A 17,026-nucleotide genomic window follows, 5' to 3' on the forward strand; every position below is an offset into this window, starting at 1 on the left:
TTAATAAACATTAGGTTGGCAGGCTTGGTTATATTAATTAGAAGGAGCAGAGCTTCCTTGTTATTGGTCTAGTGGAGCAGCCTTGTGGTTAGCCCCTATGTCTGGGAGGAATCACAATTCATTGTATCCAAATATTTGGCCAGGTCATTTAATCAAACTGCGCTGTGTGTGTGTGTGTGTGTGTGTGTGTGTGGTACTTATCAGAAGACTATAGTAAACTCAAAGATATTGATGATACCTTTAGGAAACAACAATATCACATGATACACCTGTCCTGAGGCCTTTGAATTACTAGGAATATATTTCAGAATAAAATTTCTGTCAAACTACGAGCACTTTATAAACATGGGTTCATAATTTATTCGGATGCTGGATGTTTGACAGCTAGTGCCCCAAGTGGTGATATGGGGAAATCTAAATTTCATATTTTAGGCAGTTTCCACTACCCCAGACATATTTTGAATTAAATTATTATTATTAATTTCTGTACTGTATAGGGTAAGTGCTAAGTCTGTTTTGGCCCTTATGCTGCAGATTTTATGTGTATGTTCACTGTTTCTAAAACATTGGGCAATCAAATGGACAGTGCAATCAGATATGCCCAGGTGGTGTGTGCTGCAAAACTATTTTAGTTACTTAAAAATGCTGTTTTTATTGATGTTGTTTTAAGCTGCCTTGAGGGCCTTTAACTGAGGTAGAAAGGCATTTTAAAGACATAAAAATCTCAGGAAACAGGTAAAACTGTGATCCTAAAGTGGAACTTGCTGTTAGCAGAGCAAATTCTTTCCAAATGATTTCTTCTACGCTTTCTACAGATTGTTCTCATATTTAAAAACCTGTGTGTGGTTCAGGGCACTTTGATACCTGTATCTGCAGCCAAGTTAGTCCCATTCCTATGAAAATAGAATTCTAGCCTTGAAGCGTCTGTATGTGCCGTGATTCTAGGAGGGGGCCTTTTCTTGGGAGGTATCCTGACTTTGGAATGCCCTCCCTAAGGAGGCTTGCCTATTTGCCCAGGCATTGGTGGATTGCATGTGATTTTTGGAATCATGTTCTGTTCTGGGTGGGGTTTTTTTAATTACTCTTTGTTTTTGTTTTGTGGTCTTTTGGTATGCTTTTTGTGTTTATACGTTGTGTGCATTTAATTTTATTCACACTTTTGTATACTCCCCTGGAGCCTTTTGATGAATGGCGGTTAAGACGTACTATAAATAAATAAATAAGGCAGTATAGGAGACCATTGACACTTTTTGGTAGTATACTTTCTCATGAACTTGCCATTAAATTCCAAACCCGTTGCAGTCTCCCCTTTAGATTGTATGCTGGTCTAAAGTGCTTTTAGAATTGAGTGCAAGTGGTTGCTTGGGCCGTGATTGAACAAGATGTCTTGATATGTGGATGTAGCATTTGTAAATGTTGAACTGTGTTCTAGTTGGTTAGGAAGATGATATGCAAATTTGTATAAGTAATAGTTACTTTATGTCTGTGTATTTATGTTTATTTAAAGGTATTTATATATCCCTTAATATTTCAAAAATCTCTAGACAGTTCCTTTTGTTTCTACTCTTGGATATTTCTTGTGTCAGTGATTTGGGTATCTCCCTTTTCCTCCTTTTCTTAAATCACAGAATTTGAAGCGGGTGATGGCAGATGAGGTAAGGATGATTCCCCCTCCCCCTTGTATTATGTTTGCTGCTAAAATGGGTTCTGTGTGCCATTTTCTGTGCATTTTTGTTGCCACTTTCTTGATTGTTCTGTGCCTGCTGGAATGCCATCTATATGCTGCCTTGCATGAAGTACCTTCTTTGACTAGCCTACTTCCTTGCTTATGTTTCTCTTGCTTGCTGGCCTTTTTACAAGGAATGTGTGTGTGTGGCTATGGCCTGTTTGCAAAGGCTGATGCTTGTCTGCAGATCATTGTTTGCTGCTGCATTTACCTTCTCTTCATCACATTGTCTTGTCTTCTCCTTATTGCAATTCAAGTAATTTGGGAAAGGTAGAGAGGGCACATACCGTATATACTTGAGTATAAAGGTAAAGGTACCCCTGCCTGAACGGGCCAGTCTTGACAGACTCTGGGGTTTGTGCGCCCATCTCACTCAAGAGGCCGGGGGCCAGCGCTGTCCGGAGACACTTCTGGGTCACGTGGCCAGCGTGACAAAGCTGCATCTGGCGAGCCAGCGCAGCACACGGAACGCCGTTTACCTTCCCGCTGGTAAGCGGTACCTATTTATCTACTTGCACCCGGGGGTGCTTTCGAACTGCTAGGTTGGCAGGCGCTGGGACCGAGCAGCGGGAGCGCACCCCGCCGCGGGGATTCGAACCGCCGACCTTTCGATTGGCAAGCCCCAGGCGCTGAGGCTTTAAACCACAGCGCCACCCGCAGACCCATACTCGAGTATAAGCTGACCCAAATATAAGCCGTGGCATCTGATTTTAGCACAAAAAACTGGGAAAACTTATTGACTCGAGTATAAGCACAAACCTGGTGGTGGCGGCGGTGGCGGAAGAACCTTCCACCGTCACCTCTGCCACTCGCAAGAGCGGACATAGGAGTTGTGGTTGGGAGAGGCGCAGCGCAGCGCAGGCTCCTGTGCCTGCCCTTGCGAGAGGCGGGTGGTGGCAGCGGAACCAGTGGGGAGAAAGAGCTCCTTTCGGGCCGCTCGTCCCTCTGCTGCCGCCGCCCGCCTCACTTGAGTATAAGCCAAGGGGAGCTTTTTTAGCATAAAAAATGTGCTGAAAAAGTCATCGTATATTCAAGTATATACGGTATATGAAAGTTACATCTAAATCCCGGTTGATGGATTCAAATAGTTTCCTGGTAGCTCTGGGAGGTTTTCCTGCTGACAGGACTGGCAAACCTTTCAAACTCTGGTTGATCTCTGGAATGAGATGACCCAAGCAGTTCACATGATTGCTCCAAGGCACCCTCTCCTGCTCAGTAGAGCCCATACAGACCTGAGAGCAATGAAATTGGTGGGATGGCGGCTAGAGCAGCTTTTGAAGAAGCCTCACAACAAATTTGACAGAATGCAGGCTTAAATGTTGCGTGGTGGTAATAGACTATCACCATGTCTCCACTTTTCCATTCTCAGGCAAGGAAGGCATCTGCCATGATGGCCCAGTTCAAGTTTTTCCTGGAAAGAATGAATTATCTGGTTCCCTTTTCAGCTTGCTAGAGTGATATGGGCTTCGTGGGGGTGTCATATTTAGATGCCTCAGTTCATTTCTGGAGTGCACCTCCAAAGATTGCTGCTCTGCCCCCTGGTTTTTGCAGTATTGGGAGGTCCACATATCTTCATATCATGTGAAACTGCTGGATGAGACCATCCAGAGATCTGGTCTGAAGTGTTATTAGTACACTGATGATACCCAGCATGCCTTGTTTTGCCATCATGGTTTTTGGGTTGTTTTGATTTTTGCAATGTTTGCTGCTTTGATTTTTCTTGTAAATGGGTGGCAGGATATAATTTAAAATAATAAATAAGGTAGAAGAGTGAAGGAACCTGTCTTAATTTGCCCATCCTAAACTAATATGCAAACTGAAACAACTACGCTTTAAACTTAACATTTTTCTAAGTTTGTGATGCAGTTTTCCAATGGGGAGAATTGGATACAAAAATGCAATAAAGTAGTGAAAAAATGTACAGAGCAATTTTAGGAGAAATTGCTTTCAAAAACGTTACATTTGGCAAATTTGTATAAAATGTGCATAATAGAATTATGAATGAAAATGAATATGAATTCTCAAGTGGGGTCTTTTCCCTCTTTTTAAGCAAAGTGATGGGGGTAGGGGGTGAACTGAATTTAAGACTGGGAGAGGAAGAAACTGAGAGAAACTGACAAATTCATTCCTAATTGGAATATTCATCTTTTGCTACTTTGAAAGCTATTTTGCAAATGTATACTACATGAGTGTCACAAGCTTAGCTTTCAAATCCACTGAGGAATCTGGTTTGACCCCTATGGTGTATGATAACTGAAGACCATTTTTATTTTAAAAAATCAGAAGTGTACAAGAAGTCTCATCCATAATTAACTTTAAGGAAATAATACAAGATGTAAAATGTGTTACAAATAAGACAGAAAGACAGTTATGCTAATTTCCAATTTTCTTAATCAGCTTGAAAGATTTACCAGCATGAGGATAAAGAAGGAGAAGGAAAAGCCCAGCGCGGCTCATAGGAATTCTGCTGCTTCCTATCCGGATACTTCTGGCTCAAGTCAGTTGCTGCAGGACGTTTCAGACAAGGATGTGCTGGCCCTATTTGAGCAGATGCTGGTAAGTTCTTAAAGGTTAAGTATTGGGTGGTGGTTTGGGATCAGTCCTCATCTTTCCAAGGCCCAAAGACACACCGTCATGTATTCGCAAAAGGGAAGCAGGGGTTCAGGACCTATGGGAAACTGAGCTATGAAACGGGGGAAGCCAAATGGACTAGAACAGAACTTCCAGGCTGTACTAATGACAATGGCAAGGCAAAAAGGCTACTTTGCTTATCCAGTAGATGATAGACGGAGAGCTTCTTGGTGGTCCCTTAACTTCCCCACCTGCCCTATTTTAAGTTTGCATGATCTCTGGGATCCCCACCCCACCCCTCCCATACCCCCTGAAGCCAAAATTCATTTGGGAGAAGAGAAACTGTGTCACCTGGGGAGGAAGGCCAAGGATCATTCCCTCTTAAAATTTTGACATGAGAAGAGAGCCTTCTGTGAATGAAAGGACATTTTCCTCTTGCTTTCTTCAATAGGTGGATATGAATCTAAATGCGGAAAAGCAGCAACCTCTACGGGAGAAGGACATTGGCATCAAGAGAGAGATGGTCTCCCAGTACCTGCACACTTCCAAAGCTGTGAGTTCTTGTCTTGGGAAAGCTGAGACGGAGTGGTCAAAATAAGGGAACACTTTGAGGGGTCACTTCCAACTCCACAGATCTATGAGTGCGTAAGCCCTTTTTGCCCGTAAAAGCAGTCCTCTATGCTGCTATGCAAATGACTTTAAGAAGTAGTGCACAACGGACTAGGCACGAGTTTATATTCATTATGCAGCTGCAGCTAAATCAGGGATATTTGTATAAGGAAATGGGAAATCAGGACTGCGGGTTAAGCCAAGCAGATCTTACTGCATTTTTCAGCAATGATATATCATACAATTTTAGTGAAAAAAAGCCGTTTTACTTCATATTTAGCATTGATTTAGAGAATAAGATTGCAGGGTGGATTTGATTTAAATCACGACTTACATCACTAGTCAGTAAGACTTGATTTAAATCACTAGTCAGCAAGACTTGATTTAAATCATTTTTTTTACCGAAAGACTCATTCTTGCTGGTATAATCTTAATATTTACAACCAGATGAAGGTTCATTTTTGGAATAATACATTTTCAGAGTAGTTTTTACAGTTATACCAAAAATTACTGATTTGGTTATACTATTAGAAATACATAGATAATTATTATAACCAGGCACTTCAGTTGTGCTATTGCACTACTTTATCACTTTACCAGTGTGCAAATTAACAATTGGTTCAAAAAAGGTAGTTATTCAATCCCCCCCCCCCCGCGAGAAATACTAAAAAAATACTCCTTTGGAATCTGACCACAAAACAGAGCCCACCCTTCCAAGTTCCAATTAGGGAATCTTCCTGGAAATTTAGAAATGCAAAATCCTCCTACCCCCACCAATACTGCTCTGGGGGTTCTCCCCGCTGCCCCGAGCCAATTTCGGGGGGGGGGAGCCATTTTGCGTAAGTGGAATTGCTTGCTCAGGAGTTCCGCTGATGGGGCTGGTTAGCCAAATCCCAAACCATTAATTCTGTGAAATGTTGCTCTGAATGAGCAATTTCTGTTCAGCTGAGAAAACCAGTAGATATTGAAGTTCTACATTTGCTCTGACCACCACCTTCTGTATCCTGATAGTATAGCCAGTTGGCTTGACCACTGTCATTCTCTCTCTTACAGGGCATGAGTCAAAAGGAGAGTTCCAAGTCTCCCATGATGTACATCCAGGAACTGAAATCTGGTCTCAGAGATGCACAGCTGCTTAATTGTTTGGAGTCTCTGCGTGTGTCACTCAACAATAATCCTGTCAGGTAAAAGTCTTGGTTGGACCCAGCTTAACTGCAGTGGCTGACCCAAGTAAATTTGCAACCTGAAGCACAGGACAGGGTAGTACCATTCTATCTACAGAAGCCAACTGGACTGCCTGATGAATATTGTTTCAATACTGGTTACAGGGCAATGTTCTCCACTGCCCCTGAGACAGCAGGCTAGTTTAGAAGGCCAGGCCATGTAACATGTCTTCCAGCTAAGGGAAATAGCTCAGGGGCTTAGGAGGAACAGGCAGGGGGCTACCACCAATGCCCTCCCCCAGTATCTGCTGCCTGAGGTGGTTTTCTTGCATTGCCGAATGGTGGGACCAGCCCTGTTGGCTGTTCGGAAACCACAGCTGCTCAGAGGTGTACACATGCTGCGTCTGTTTAGGGAATTGAATGGTGCAGTAAGAAGACAGAGGGTGGTCAAACAGTCTTATTCAGTGTTCTGATTCTTTTCAACTCTGCTAATATTCTTTCATGGTGCAATCTTTCCAGCTGGGTGCAAAATTTTGGAGCTGAGGGCCTCGATTGTCTGCTGAACATACTGAAAGGACTTCATGATGAGAAGGATGAAGCTTCTGGGTAAGAGAACGTTTAAATCAAACCTGCTTAAATTCATGTATATAATATTTCACAGCCATTTTTCTAAATATAGGAGGAGATTAAAAATGTGTTTTGCTTGTACTTCAAGAATGTACTTCATTGCTGAGTCAGCCTACAATGATTGTGTGTCAGCCACACTGGGGAGCCCAAATGGTTGAAAAGCAGAGTACAAATGCTAGAAATAAAATAAAGAAATAAATGAGATTATTTTGCTTTGGGGCGGAGCATTTTAAGATAAATGGGACAAGGATATCTCTATATATGCCTGCAAACAGGCTTTCATGATATGTTTTGCTTTGCTTTCATACATGGTTGAGAGAAGAGAACATAGGAGCTGAGTTAGGCCAAGGATGCAAATATGCAGATGGGGAAAGTGGATCTCAGATTGAGGGAAACAGTCTTTTCCAAACATCCTTCTCCCTCTCCTCTCCTCACCCCAAAGTTCTATTGAAGGTTGGGGCATGTTTCAACCCTTAATGCTGCCTGGACCAGGAGCTTCTTTGAGTGGAGTGGTAAAATTATGCATAATTGTATAGGAACCGATGACCATAAATAATCAGATTGCTTTCTCCATCCCCCGCTAGGCCGTATGACATCCGGATCAAACATGAGATCATTAGATGCTTAAAAGCTTTCATGAACAATAAGGTATGTCCTTTGTTTTCAACATAAATATTTGTGAACTGCCATTTCTGACTTTTTTAGAATCAGTAGGCGAACTTCAGAAAGTCAAGTAAATAATGAGTGGTGGTTAAGAACACAGTGTAACTCAGCTCTGTATAACAATTGCTCAAGAAGCCAGACCATTCTTCAGTTTGCAGTTGAGAACAGACACAAAAGAGAAGAAAATGGAATAGGAATGGAGGTGGCTATGAGAAGTCATGGGATAAATGTTTTAATTGAGACATGAGCTAGCCCAACAAATATATGTTGCAAGAATTTACCAATAGCTGGGAATAGGGGAAGAGAGATGAAAGAGAGAGAGAGCTCTTCAGATTAGAAACAAGTTCGTATTATTACTATTAATAATAATATTTTTGTTACTATACCACTTTATGCTTTTTTAAAAAAAATCAAATAAAACAATACAAAATAGAACATTTGCAGAAGAAAATCGAATATAAAGTATACTTTCAAAGCAACAATACTAGCAGGAAACTAAAATATTATCTTAAAGATTTCAAATATAGAATGCACGATTAACACAACAAAGTTAACAAACACACAGACGAAAAACTTAAACATTTCAAAATAAAACACTACTAAAGAAGATAAAATATAAAAGACACATTTGAAACCGCATCATTTTCAAAGAAATAAAATATTATCATAAACATTAAATACATCTGCTGCTGCTGCTGTTGCTGCCCAAGCTGGTTCATGGCAGGCGACTACTGCTGTGAAAGCTCAGGCTCCAAGACCTGGGTCACCACTGAGAAATCTGGTGCTGGGCAGAGAAACAGAGGGGCTCCATGGCAACACCAAGTGCCATGCCAAGTAGTCTTGTACATGGTGCTTCGCCTGTGGAAGCCTTCCCCTTCTATATACCTGATGGAAAGGCAGATGATATTGCAGGGTCTCAGGCTGATGGCAGAAACCTGGAGCAGAGCGCAGCCACGCCTTCCTTCCAGCCAACACACAGCAGCAGCATGGAGGTTAAGAGGGGAGAAGAAAACAATAAGAAAGTAAGAGAAGCAAGGGAGTAGAGCCATTTGCAAATAGGAACCATATTGTATTGGAAGGAAGGTAGCAAGACGAAGCAAAGGGGAGAAGAAAAAAGGAGAAACTTGATCAGAATGAAGAGGCAGTGTAAATTAAACAAGCAACAGAATTGAAGATAAGAGGGAAATAGTGTGAGGAATCTAATCTAAAATGTATATAGGTTTGTTGTTGTTGTTTATGAATTGTAAATGAACTACTAGATTAAGAGTGAGAAACTTCTGGTGTGATTACTCTCAGTTGAGATGCTCCACTTCTTAAATTTGCACACTTATGGGATCTTCTTACATCACTTTTGCACATGTCAGCTTGGGGGGGGGTCTTGGCCCTCCCCCCCTTACACCTATTTCCCAGGTTAGACAGTTGCCTTACTCTCCTCCTGTGGCATTGGCAACCTTTCTGTATGTGCATGCACTCAATGGGTGTGTCCCCCCTTTTTTTTTAGTTTGGAATTAAGACGATGCTTGAAACGGAGGAGGGGATCCTGCTTTTGGCAAGAGCCGTTGACCCCAAAGTCCCATCCATGATGATTGATGCTATCACGCTACTGTCTGCCCTCTGCATTCTGCCTCAGCCTGTGGATATGTAAGTGACTATGGGTGATTTATCTTTTGGTTTAGTTGTATTTCATAGGTCGGCAGTCTAGCACTTGGGATCCTTTTCAAAATACATTAAAAACTGGAAGGCTACATCTAAATGGCAAGTTTTAATGTGCATCTAATCTGCACAATGGCCTGAAGCCTGAGAAGCAGAAGCTGAACAAAGCTTGTGTAAGGTTTGGGGTCACCCCCCACTTTGAAGCCCCACATCTTACTCCATATTGCTTAGGAGGGTTTTTGGTCCCCTGGATCCAAGGCAACATTGGTTCTTAACAGTTTTTAGAAATTTTAATACAGTAGATGCACAATTTATCAAACTCTTACATAGTTTCCTGTTGTGAGCATATGAAAGTCAGACTGCCATCTTTAAAGCACCTGGGAGGGCATCTCATTGTACTCATTGGGACTAGCAAGTAGACATGGCTAGCACTGCACTGTCAGATAATCTGTTACTGATTTGTTTTCCTTACTCTGACATAGGCATGAGCACGTTCTGGTGGCACTGACACAACGAGCAGAAATGGATGAAGTGGAACGATTCAAACCCATCTTGGATGGCCTGAAGAGTGACACCTCAGTGGCATTAAAGGTAACAAGTGGGGCCTGCAGCAAAAAAGATTTTTCTGTACTTTTGCAGGCCTCAAGCTTCTGCTGATACATCTTTATTATTTCTCAGTCCTCATTTTGTCCATATAGCCACTGGTACTTATGTCTTGAATTTGCTACTTATTTTACCAGCATCTTGGACTTTTTTGTGCTGCTTTGGTATGAGTTAAGAGTGAGTGAGTGCGTTTGCAGACAGCAAACTTCTTAAAACTTATTTGTTGGGTTTGCTTCAAGGGCTTAGCCTGCTATTTCCAAGAATGCTTGGCTAGGTCTGACATGGAATCTCTCTTCATTATTTTCTTAGGTTGCCTGCTTACAGTTGATCAATGCCCTAATCATTCCAGGAGATGAACTTGACTTCAGAGTTCACATCCGCAGTGAGCTCATGCGTTCTGGACTCCAGCAGATCCTCAAGGTGAGGCACATCTTTCTTTTCTACTGCCAGGTGTTGCTGTTTTTAGGGACATCTGATCTTTAAGTGCTTCGTTTGAAGTGTGAAAGAAGTGAGAGTAGCTGTGGGTTGTCTTGAATATGCTGAAGATCTGAACTGGACCAGCAGTTTCCCCAAATGGCCAGGATTTGTAAGAATTTTTAACACCAGTCTCCCAACTGAGTTTGCTTCAGCAGTTGCAGGGCTCAGTGAGATGTTGTCTTGCCTTCCTCTACACGTTCATTGTATGCGTGGAGGCAGATATGAAGAGGACCATTGTGGAGCATGGTACTGTATTAATTCATTTGTGTCTGTTCTTGGATATTCCACTTAATCACTGACCATGTGTTTGAAAGAGGGAAAGAACCAGTAATTGGCCAGCAATAGTATGTCCTCATAGAGTACAGAACTGGAACTCCAGAAATGAGGATGGTGATGACTTTAATGTTTTATTCTCTGTAGGAGCTGCATGCTCAAGACAATGAGGAACTGCTGGTTCACCTGTTGCTATTTGAAGAATATGCTGAAGAAGATTCTGCAGAACTCAAAAACCGCTTTGAGGAGATTCGCATTGAAATGGAATATCCTTCTTCTGAGTAGCTAGAAGAGAGATGTGCTAATTTTAGATTATAAGCTTCTTGGGGCAGGGATCTATCCACTTATACTTTGTGAAGTGTGATACATATTACAAGCATTTAACTTTTAACATTTTGTTCTGGCCTGCTTCCATGTTTCGTCAGAACAGCTAATCAATATGGCATTGTGCCCCAAACCTGCATCCACTCTCTGTTCAGGTTAAGATGAAGCCTTTGATAGCTGGGGGTAAACATAGGAAGGGAGGCTGTTTCTCTTATGCATGAATACATTAAAACCAACAGCAACCGCAGGCTTCCCTTATGCATAGGCATTGGCACTGAGGGGCTAGTCGTCTCTGGGGAAGGAGAGAGAGATGCGAAGCTGGTGGAAGGGTAGAGGAAAAGAACAAAGGACTAGTGAGAAAGGTTTGGTGCCTGGATTTGAAGAACTGCATCATGAGAAACAATGTTTTAAGAGTGATTATTTGTGTGCTTGGCCACCAGAGTGCACCTGAAATATGCAAATATATTCACGAAAACAGAACACCCCAAAAGGAATCTCTGTTTTAAATGCCCACTTGTAGCCAAACCCACAATGGGAATCTCTCTTAGATTGTGTTCAGGAGTAGGGGCAGGTAATCCACCTTGAGGAAGAATGACTGGAAATGTGTTGAATCCTAAACAGTTAGTTCCTGGGACCCAAAGTTGTGGTACCTCCCATGATCTGTATGTTTAAGGGTTATACAAAAGGCTTGTAGCCAGACTACTGTGGTAAAAACAAGGTTTTGCCACTGGTAAAAGTGTATTGCATATAGTTCTGTATAAGTCAGGCATAGGCAAACTCGGTCCTCCAGATGTTTTGGTACTACAACGCCCATCATCCCCAGCTAACAGGACCAGTGGTCAGGGATGATGGGAATTGTAGTCTCAAAACATCCAGAGGGCCAAGTTTGCCTATGCCTGGTATAAGTCATTTATGGTTGGTGTGTAAGTTGAGAGGGTGGTGGATAAGTCTAAGGGGATAGACTAGCTCTCCCAGGTGAGTTCATCTGTGCATCTTCAAAGTAGCTTTTGCATCCTTAACCATAGATTTCCACTGATTTCAATGAAGTTTTCCAGATTCTGCACAATACAGTAAAGGACTCTAAGGCAGAGCAGTATCTCCTTTCTATTCTGCAGCATCTCCTGCTAGTCCGCAATGACTATGAGGCCAGGTAAAGAAGGGAAACGGCTCTTGATTCACAAAAGGTGGTGCTGGCAGTATGTGGGTGACAGTGATCAGGGATGTACCTAGGATTTGATTGGCCTCTGCCAAGGGAGCAGACCCAGGTGGGCACAAAAACTGTGCCTCTCTGCTCAGACTCAGAGTGGCCAGGAGGTAAAGCAATGAGCACACAGAGAGAGGGACGGAGGGTGGCAGACAGGCAGACTGACAGACCGACCGACCAGTGGAGGAGGAGGAGGAGCAGCAGAGCAGACCCGACCCCAATGGCTGCAGAAGAAGTAACTTGCAGAGTACCAAAGGTTTTGAAAAGCAAACTTTTTGAGTTTCTTCTCCATGGTTTCCCTGGCTTTGGAGGCACTGATACAGCTCCTTGGCAAGGGCACAAGGGAGCTTAGATGTGCATTTGACAGGGATGCTCATCAGGGCTTCTTTGTTGGGGGGGGGGAATTCAGATTACTACAAAATTCATGGAAGAAGTTGGTCATCAAACGCCACTGCTCAGAAAATGACATTTTCCTCAAATTAGAACATTTTACCCCCACAGCATGAGAAAGGGTGATTGGACAGTAAATACGGAATTAGAAGGAAGGAAAAGGAAGAGGTAGGAGTTGGGAGGTAAATGAGCAGGCGTATCTTCAGCAATGTGTACTATGAAGAGGACAGGGGAGCGTTTCTCATGTAGGTAGGCCATTTTGTGTAGTTGAGACATAAAGGTATTATTGCCTTGGCTTGGTCTTGGGATGTCTCAAGCAAGCCTGCACTCTTGCACAATGGCACTAACACTCTTTTCCCTTTCCTTTCTCCTGTGCTAGGCCTCAGTATTTTAAGCTGATTGATGAATGTATTTCCCAGATAGTCCTGCACAAGAATGGTGCTGATCCAGATTTCAAGTGCAAGCACCTTGACCTTAATATCGAAGGTCTGATAGGTGGGTCTGGACACATTATGCTTTGAAAATTGCACACACAAAAATGTCTTTGTCCTCAAGATTCCATGATATGAGATACTAATGCAGTAGTATAGTTCTTAGCCCTTTCCCATTGAGAGTAAAAAAAATTGTGGAGAATGAGTAAATATAAAGGTACGTAACTTTCAACAAACAGGGAGGTGTTGCAGATTTTAGCTTTGCTTAGTGTAGATTTTAGGCGACTTTGGTGTAGAATTCTTACCTACAGGAAAAAAAATATTCAGTACCAAGTGCCCAAATATCCTAGTCCGAAGGATTCCCATACTAGTGCAATACAGTAGTCACATTAGGTGCAGTTTGTTTCTATGTTATGAGGCAGGATTCTCCCACAAGGGCAATGAACCTTGTTCCTCAATGAAGCCTGCTGAGGCAGGAGCAAATAGTTGTCTCCAGCAGCTGTGCTAGGTTGTGCCACACACACTGAATTGACCCAGCTTGCTTTTAAAAGTGAAGAGGTTCAAGGAGACAAGGCAGGGCTTTCCCCAGAAGATAAACTCTTAACGCACTGCAGATGCAATTGTGATATAAAATGGAATGTTTCTCTCTCCTCCACCCCCTTATGATGATCTTAACTGGATTGTTCTTTTCTCTCTCTGCAGATAACTTGATTGATCAAAACAAGGTGGCAAAAAGTCAAGCCAAAGCCATTGAACTGGAGAAGAAGGTTAATATTCTACTTACTTATTTACGTAAAGTGTATTTGGAGTGCCTTACAGGACTGTCCTTTTAAAGCAGTTTACAAACATAACAAATAAAAGCAGAGTTCCAATAATGCAAAAAATGTAAAGGCCAAATTGCAGCCAACAAAATGTCAAACAGTCAGTGAGCAGTAACTACAGATTAACTAACCCTTTAAGATGGAATACAGTGTAGCATAAAAAATAGCCACAAGATCCCATAACGAGTAGTCTAAATCAGATAATCAAATATCAGCAGCAACCTTAATAAACTCCTCTTAATTTGAAGCGGGTAGAAACGGAAGGGTTTCCAAAGCTTTTTTCAAAGCTGGCCCCAGCAAGGCCAATTGCCCATCTCTTGGGAGGGTGTTGCATAAGCTGGGGCCACCACTGAAAACTCTCTGTCTCTAATGCCTGCCACTCTAACTGCCCAAGGCCTCTGAAGCCAGTCACAAGGCAGAGGCCTGAGGTGGTTGCCTCGTGTGCCTTCATACCATCCCTGGGACCATAGTTTAGACTATAAGGCCACTGAGCAGTGTTCATGTTGCTTCTGTGTGCTAGCAGTTTAGCAGAGATGGGGCACTGGGCAAAGGATTTGGAGAAAATGGGCAATTGCTCACGGGTCAATTATTGTGACCATGGTCACTGATGAAGGGATTCATAATAGCTCAGGAAGATACCTTAATTTATGAAAAGGATGTAGGCGTCCCAGAGACCCAAGAGTGTTCTTGGCATGTATCCCTCTCGATCAGAAGTGGTCTGTATCCCTCTCGATCCTTTCCCCTATATTGCCTCTGCCTGAATGCTGTTTGACTCCCATGAAAGACTCAGGCATGATTGCGTTAATGCCTCTGGCTAATGTAAAACCTTCTTAAGTGCCTATTTTTTTTAAAAAAGAGAAACTAAATACTACAGAAGAAGGGTCCTTTCTCAGTGGCAGGGCTTTGCCTGCAAAAGTCCACAAGCTCAGTCTCCAGCTCCTCCAGCAAAAGGATCTTGGGTAAACAGGCTGGGAAGGATCTGTGCCTGGGACTCTGGATTGCTGTTGCTGGTAGCAAGAGAGCATTGGTCTAGATGGATCCATGACCTGACTTTCATAGGTATATTGCCTGGGGCTGTTCCTGCATAGTTCTTTGAATGGAACGCAGGTCTCATGAGAATACCAAGAGAGTTCAATTTTTTTATATATATAAATTTTTTTTATTGGTTTTACACAGTTTTTATGAACACAAACAATACACAATACAGACAAACAAACACACAAACAAACATGTATAATTCCGTATCCTTTTTTCTTAAACCTTGCTTCGCCGACTTCCCCATACCTCCCCTTTCTACATCCCAATTTCCAAACTTATTTCAGCAAATCCTAACCCTTGGTTTTATCAAATTTTTCCCTTATTCTTTTCTTTTACTTAATCTTTTACAGCTGTGATCCCCCTTCTTTCTAGGACCTCGACATTTTAACATTCATTAATTTTACAATATTTCTTAAGATAAATTTTAAATTTCTTCCAATCTTCATCCGCCGTCTCTTTCCCGTGGTCACGGATGAGAATACCAAGAGAGTTCAACATCCTGCTTTCATAGTGCCAGCCAGATGCCATTGAGAAGCCCAAAAGCAAAACAAGAGTGCAACAAGGTTCTTCCCACTTGGACTGCAGCTAATATTCAGCCGAAGGCTACCTTCCTGTACCGGAGGCAGTACTCAGCCTTCATGGCTAGTAGCCACTGGTAGTCATTAATTTGATTTAAACATTTTTCAGTGCCCTCCAGCCTTTTCTCACCTTTCCCTTGCTCAGTGAGTCAAATTGTTGCTACAGTGGTGCCTCGCAAGACGAAATTAATTCGTTCCGCGAGTTTTTTCGTCTAGCGAATTTTTCGTCTTGTGAAGCACGAAATCCCATAGGAATTCATTGAAATTCAATTAATGCGTTCCTATGGTCAAAAAAAAAGTCCAAACAAAGCCAAATTTGGTACAACAAGAGTTTATTAAGTGCTCTTTAAAGTCACACACACTGTAAAGAGCATTTCAAAAATTGAAGGAACAATAAATTAAGTTTCTAAACATGACAGAAAAACATTTAAAAATCAACAAAGTGTACAGTACATTTTCTAAGACTCTGGGGGACAACTCGAAGAAGGTTCCTCTTCCACTCTTTGCTTCTTGCTGAAGAACCCCCTCCCCAACTGTTCCCCCAGCCACCCACCACACAGAAATTCAAATCCAGAATTTTTTTAAAAAAACAGCAGAGTGGCCCAATGGTCACAGAAAATCATAAAAATGCAGAAAAAACACACACAAGCTTCCAGATTCTTGCAAACCCCTCCTCAACTGTTCCCCCAGCCACCCACCACACAGAAATTCAAATCCAGATTTTTTTAAAAAAAACAGCAGAGTGGCCCAATGGTCACAGAAAATCATAAAAATGCAGGGGGGAAAAACAAGTTTCCAGATTCTTGCAAACCCCTCCCCAACACCAAGTCCTTGAATTCCAAACACCCCAACCCCAAATCCAACCCCCCCCCCAAAAAAAGTTTAAAAGAAGTTTTGGAAAAGCTTCAAAAATCACCAAAAACCTCAAAAAAGGCTACCACACCGTGTTCTATGAGTTGCTCCTCGAAGTCAAGTCGCAACTGTATTAAGGGTGTTAAGAAAAAGGAAACAAACTTGCAAGACGTTTTCGTTTTTCGTCTTGCGAAGCAGCTCAAAAAACGGAAAACCCTTTTGTCTAGCGAGTTTTCCGTCTTGCGAGGCATTCGTCTTGCGGGGCACCACTGTACTTGCTACTGAGCAAGTTTACTGAGCAAGTTTCATTTGTTTGTTTAATTTTAAAATCTACTGTCTCATTTTTCTTTACAATATAAATTTAAAGGAGATTCCCAACACCTTTAAAACTCTCCCAGATGTGAAATGCAATACCTGAAAACATCTACAACTAAACTGAGGTGGCTGGCTTGGGGCCATTCCCTTCCCTTCTGAATAGAGAGTTGGCCTTCCAGTGTAGCAAGGAGGCTTTTACCACACCTCCCCCAAGTTCTGTGTTTAAATACAACAGATAGCGAGGTCACATATATTTCAAAATTAATAATTCCAGTCCAATATTTATGTTAACCCGACTGAACGTTTCCCCCCACCCCAGCTTTTGTCAAAGGCAAACATCCCCAGAAATGGTAGATATTGTGGATATCCTTTGAATGTGCCAGACACAGTGGAACATATCCTTTTCTACTGTCAATAATAATAATAATAATAATAATAATAATAATAATAATAATAATTATTATTATTTGTACCCCGCCCATCTGGCTGGGTTTCCCCAGCCACTCTGAGATGCTTCCACAGAAACCAAAAATACACTAAAATCATACATTAAAAACTTCCCTGAACAGGGCTGCCTTCAGATGTCTTCTAAATGTCAGGTAGTTGTTCTTCTCTTTGACATCTGCAGGGAGGGCGTTCCACAGGGCGGGCGCCACTACCGAGAAGGCCCTCTGCCTGGTTCCCTGTAGCTTTGCTTCTCGCAATAAG

General features: G+C 42.2%; 1 protein-coding gene across 3 annotated transcripts in view; it reads left to right on the top strand.

Annotated features, from left to right (window-relative positions):
* DIAPH1 (diaphanous related formin 1) overlaps nt 1–17,026 on the top strand; it is a 79,602-nt gene that overhangs the window by 19,642 nt on the left and 42,934 nt on the right. For 2 of the 3 annotated variants that reach the window (XM_083519104.1, XM_083519105.1), the window contains exons 2-14: nt 1,629–1,655; nt 4,124–4,282; nt 4,749–4,850; nt 5,960–6,090; nt 6,589–6,675; nt 7,281–7,344; nt 8,861–9,000; nt 9,495–9,603; nt 9,925–10,035; nt 10,513–10,631; nt 11,723–11,839; nt 12,663–12,778; nt 13,417–13,481. In XM_083519104.1, the coding sequence (XP_083375230.1) occupies nt 1,629–1,655; nt 4,124–4,282; nt 4,749–4,850; nt 5,960–6,090; nt 6,589–6,675; nt 7,281–7,344; nt 8,861–9,000; nt 9,495–9,603; nt 9,925–10,035; nt 10,513–10,631; nt 11,723–11,839; nt 12,663–12,778; nt 13,417–13,481 (1,347 nt within the window). The remainder of the gene's footprint in view (nt 1–1,628; nt 1,656–4,123; nt 4,283–4,748; nt 4,851–5,959; nt 6,091–6,588; nt 6,676–7,280; nt 7,345–8,860; nt 9,001–9,494; nt 9,604–9,924; nt 10,036–10,512; nt 10,632–11,722; nt 11,840–12,662; nt 12,779–13,416; nt 13,482–17,026) is intronic. The other variant, XM_083519103.1, reaches the window with a different exon arrangement.

This window comes from Podarcis liolepis (assembly GCF_965112155.1).
Source record: "Podarcis liolepis genome assembly, chromosome: 8".
In the NCBI taxonomy this organism is placed as follows: domain Eukaryota; kingdom Metazoa; phylum Chordata; class Lepidosauria; order Squamata; family Lacertidae; genus Podarcis; species Podarcis liolepis.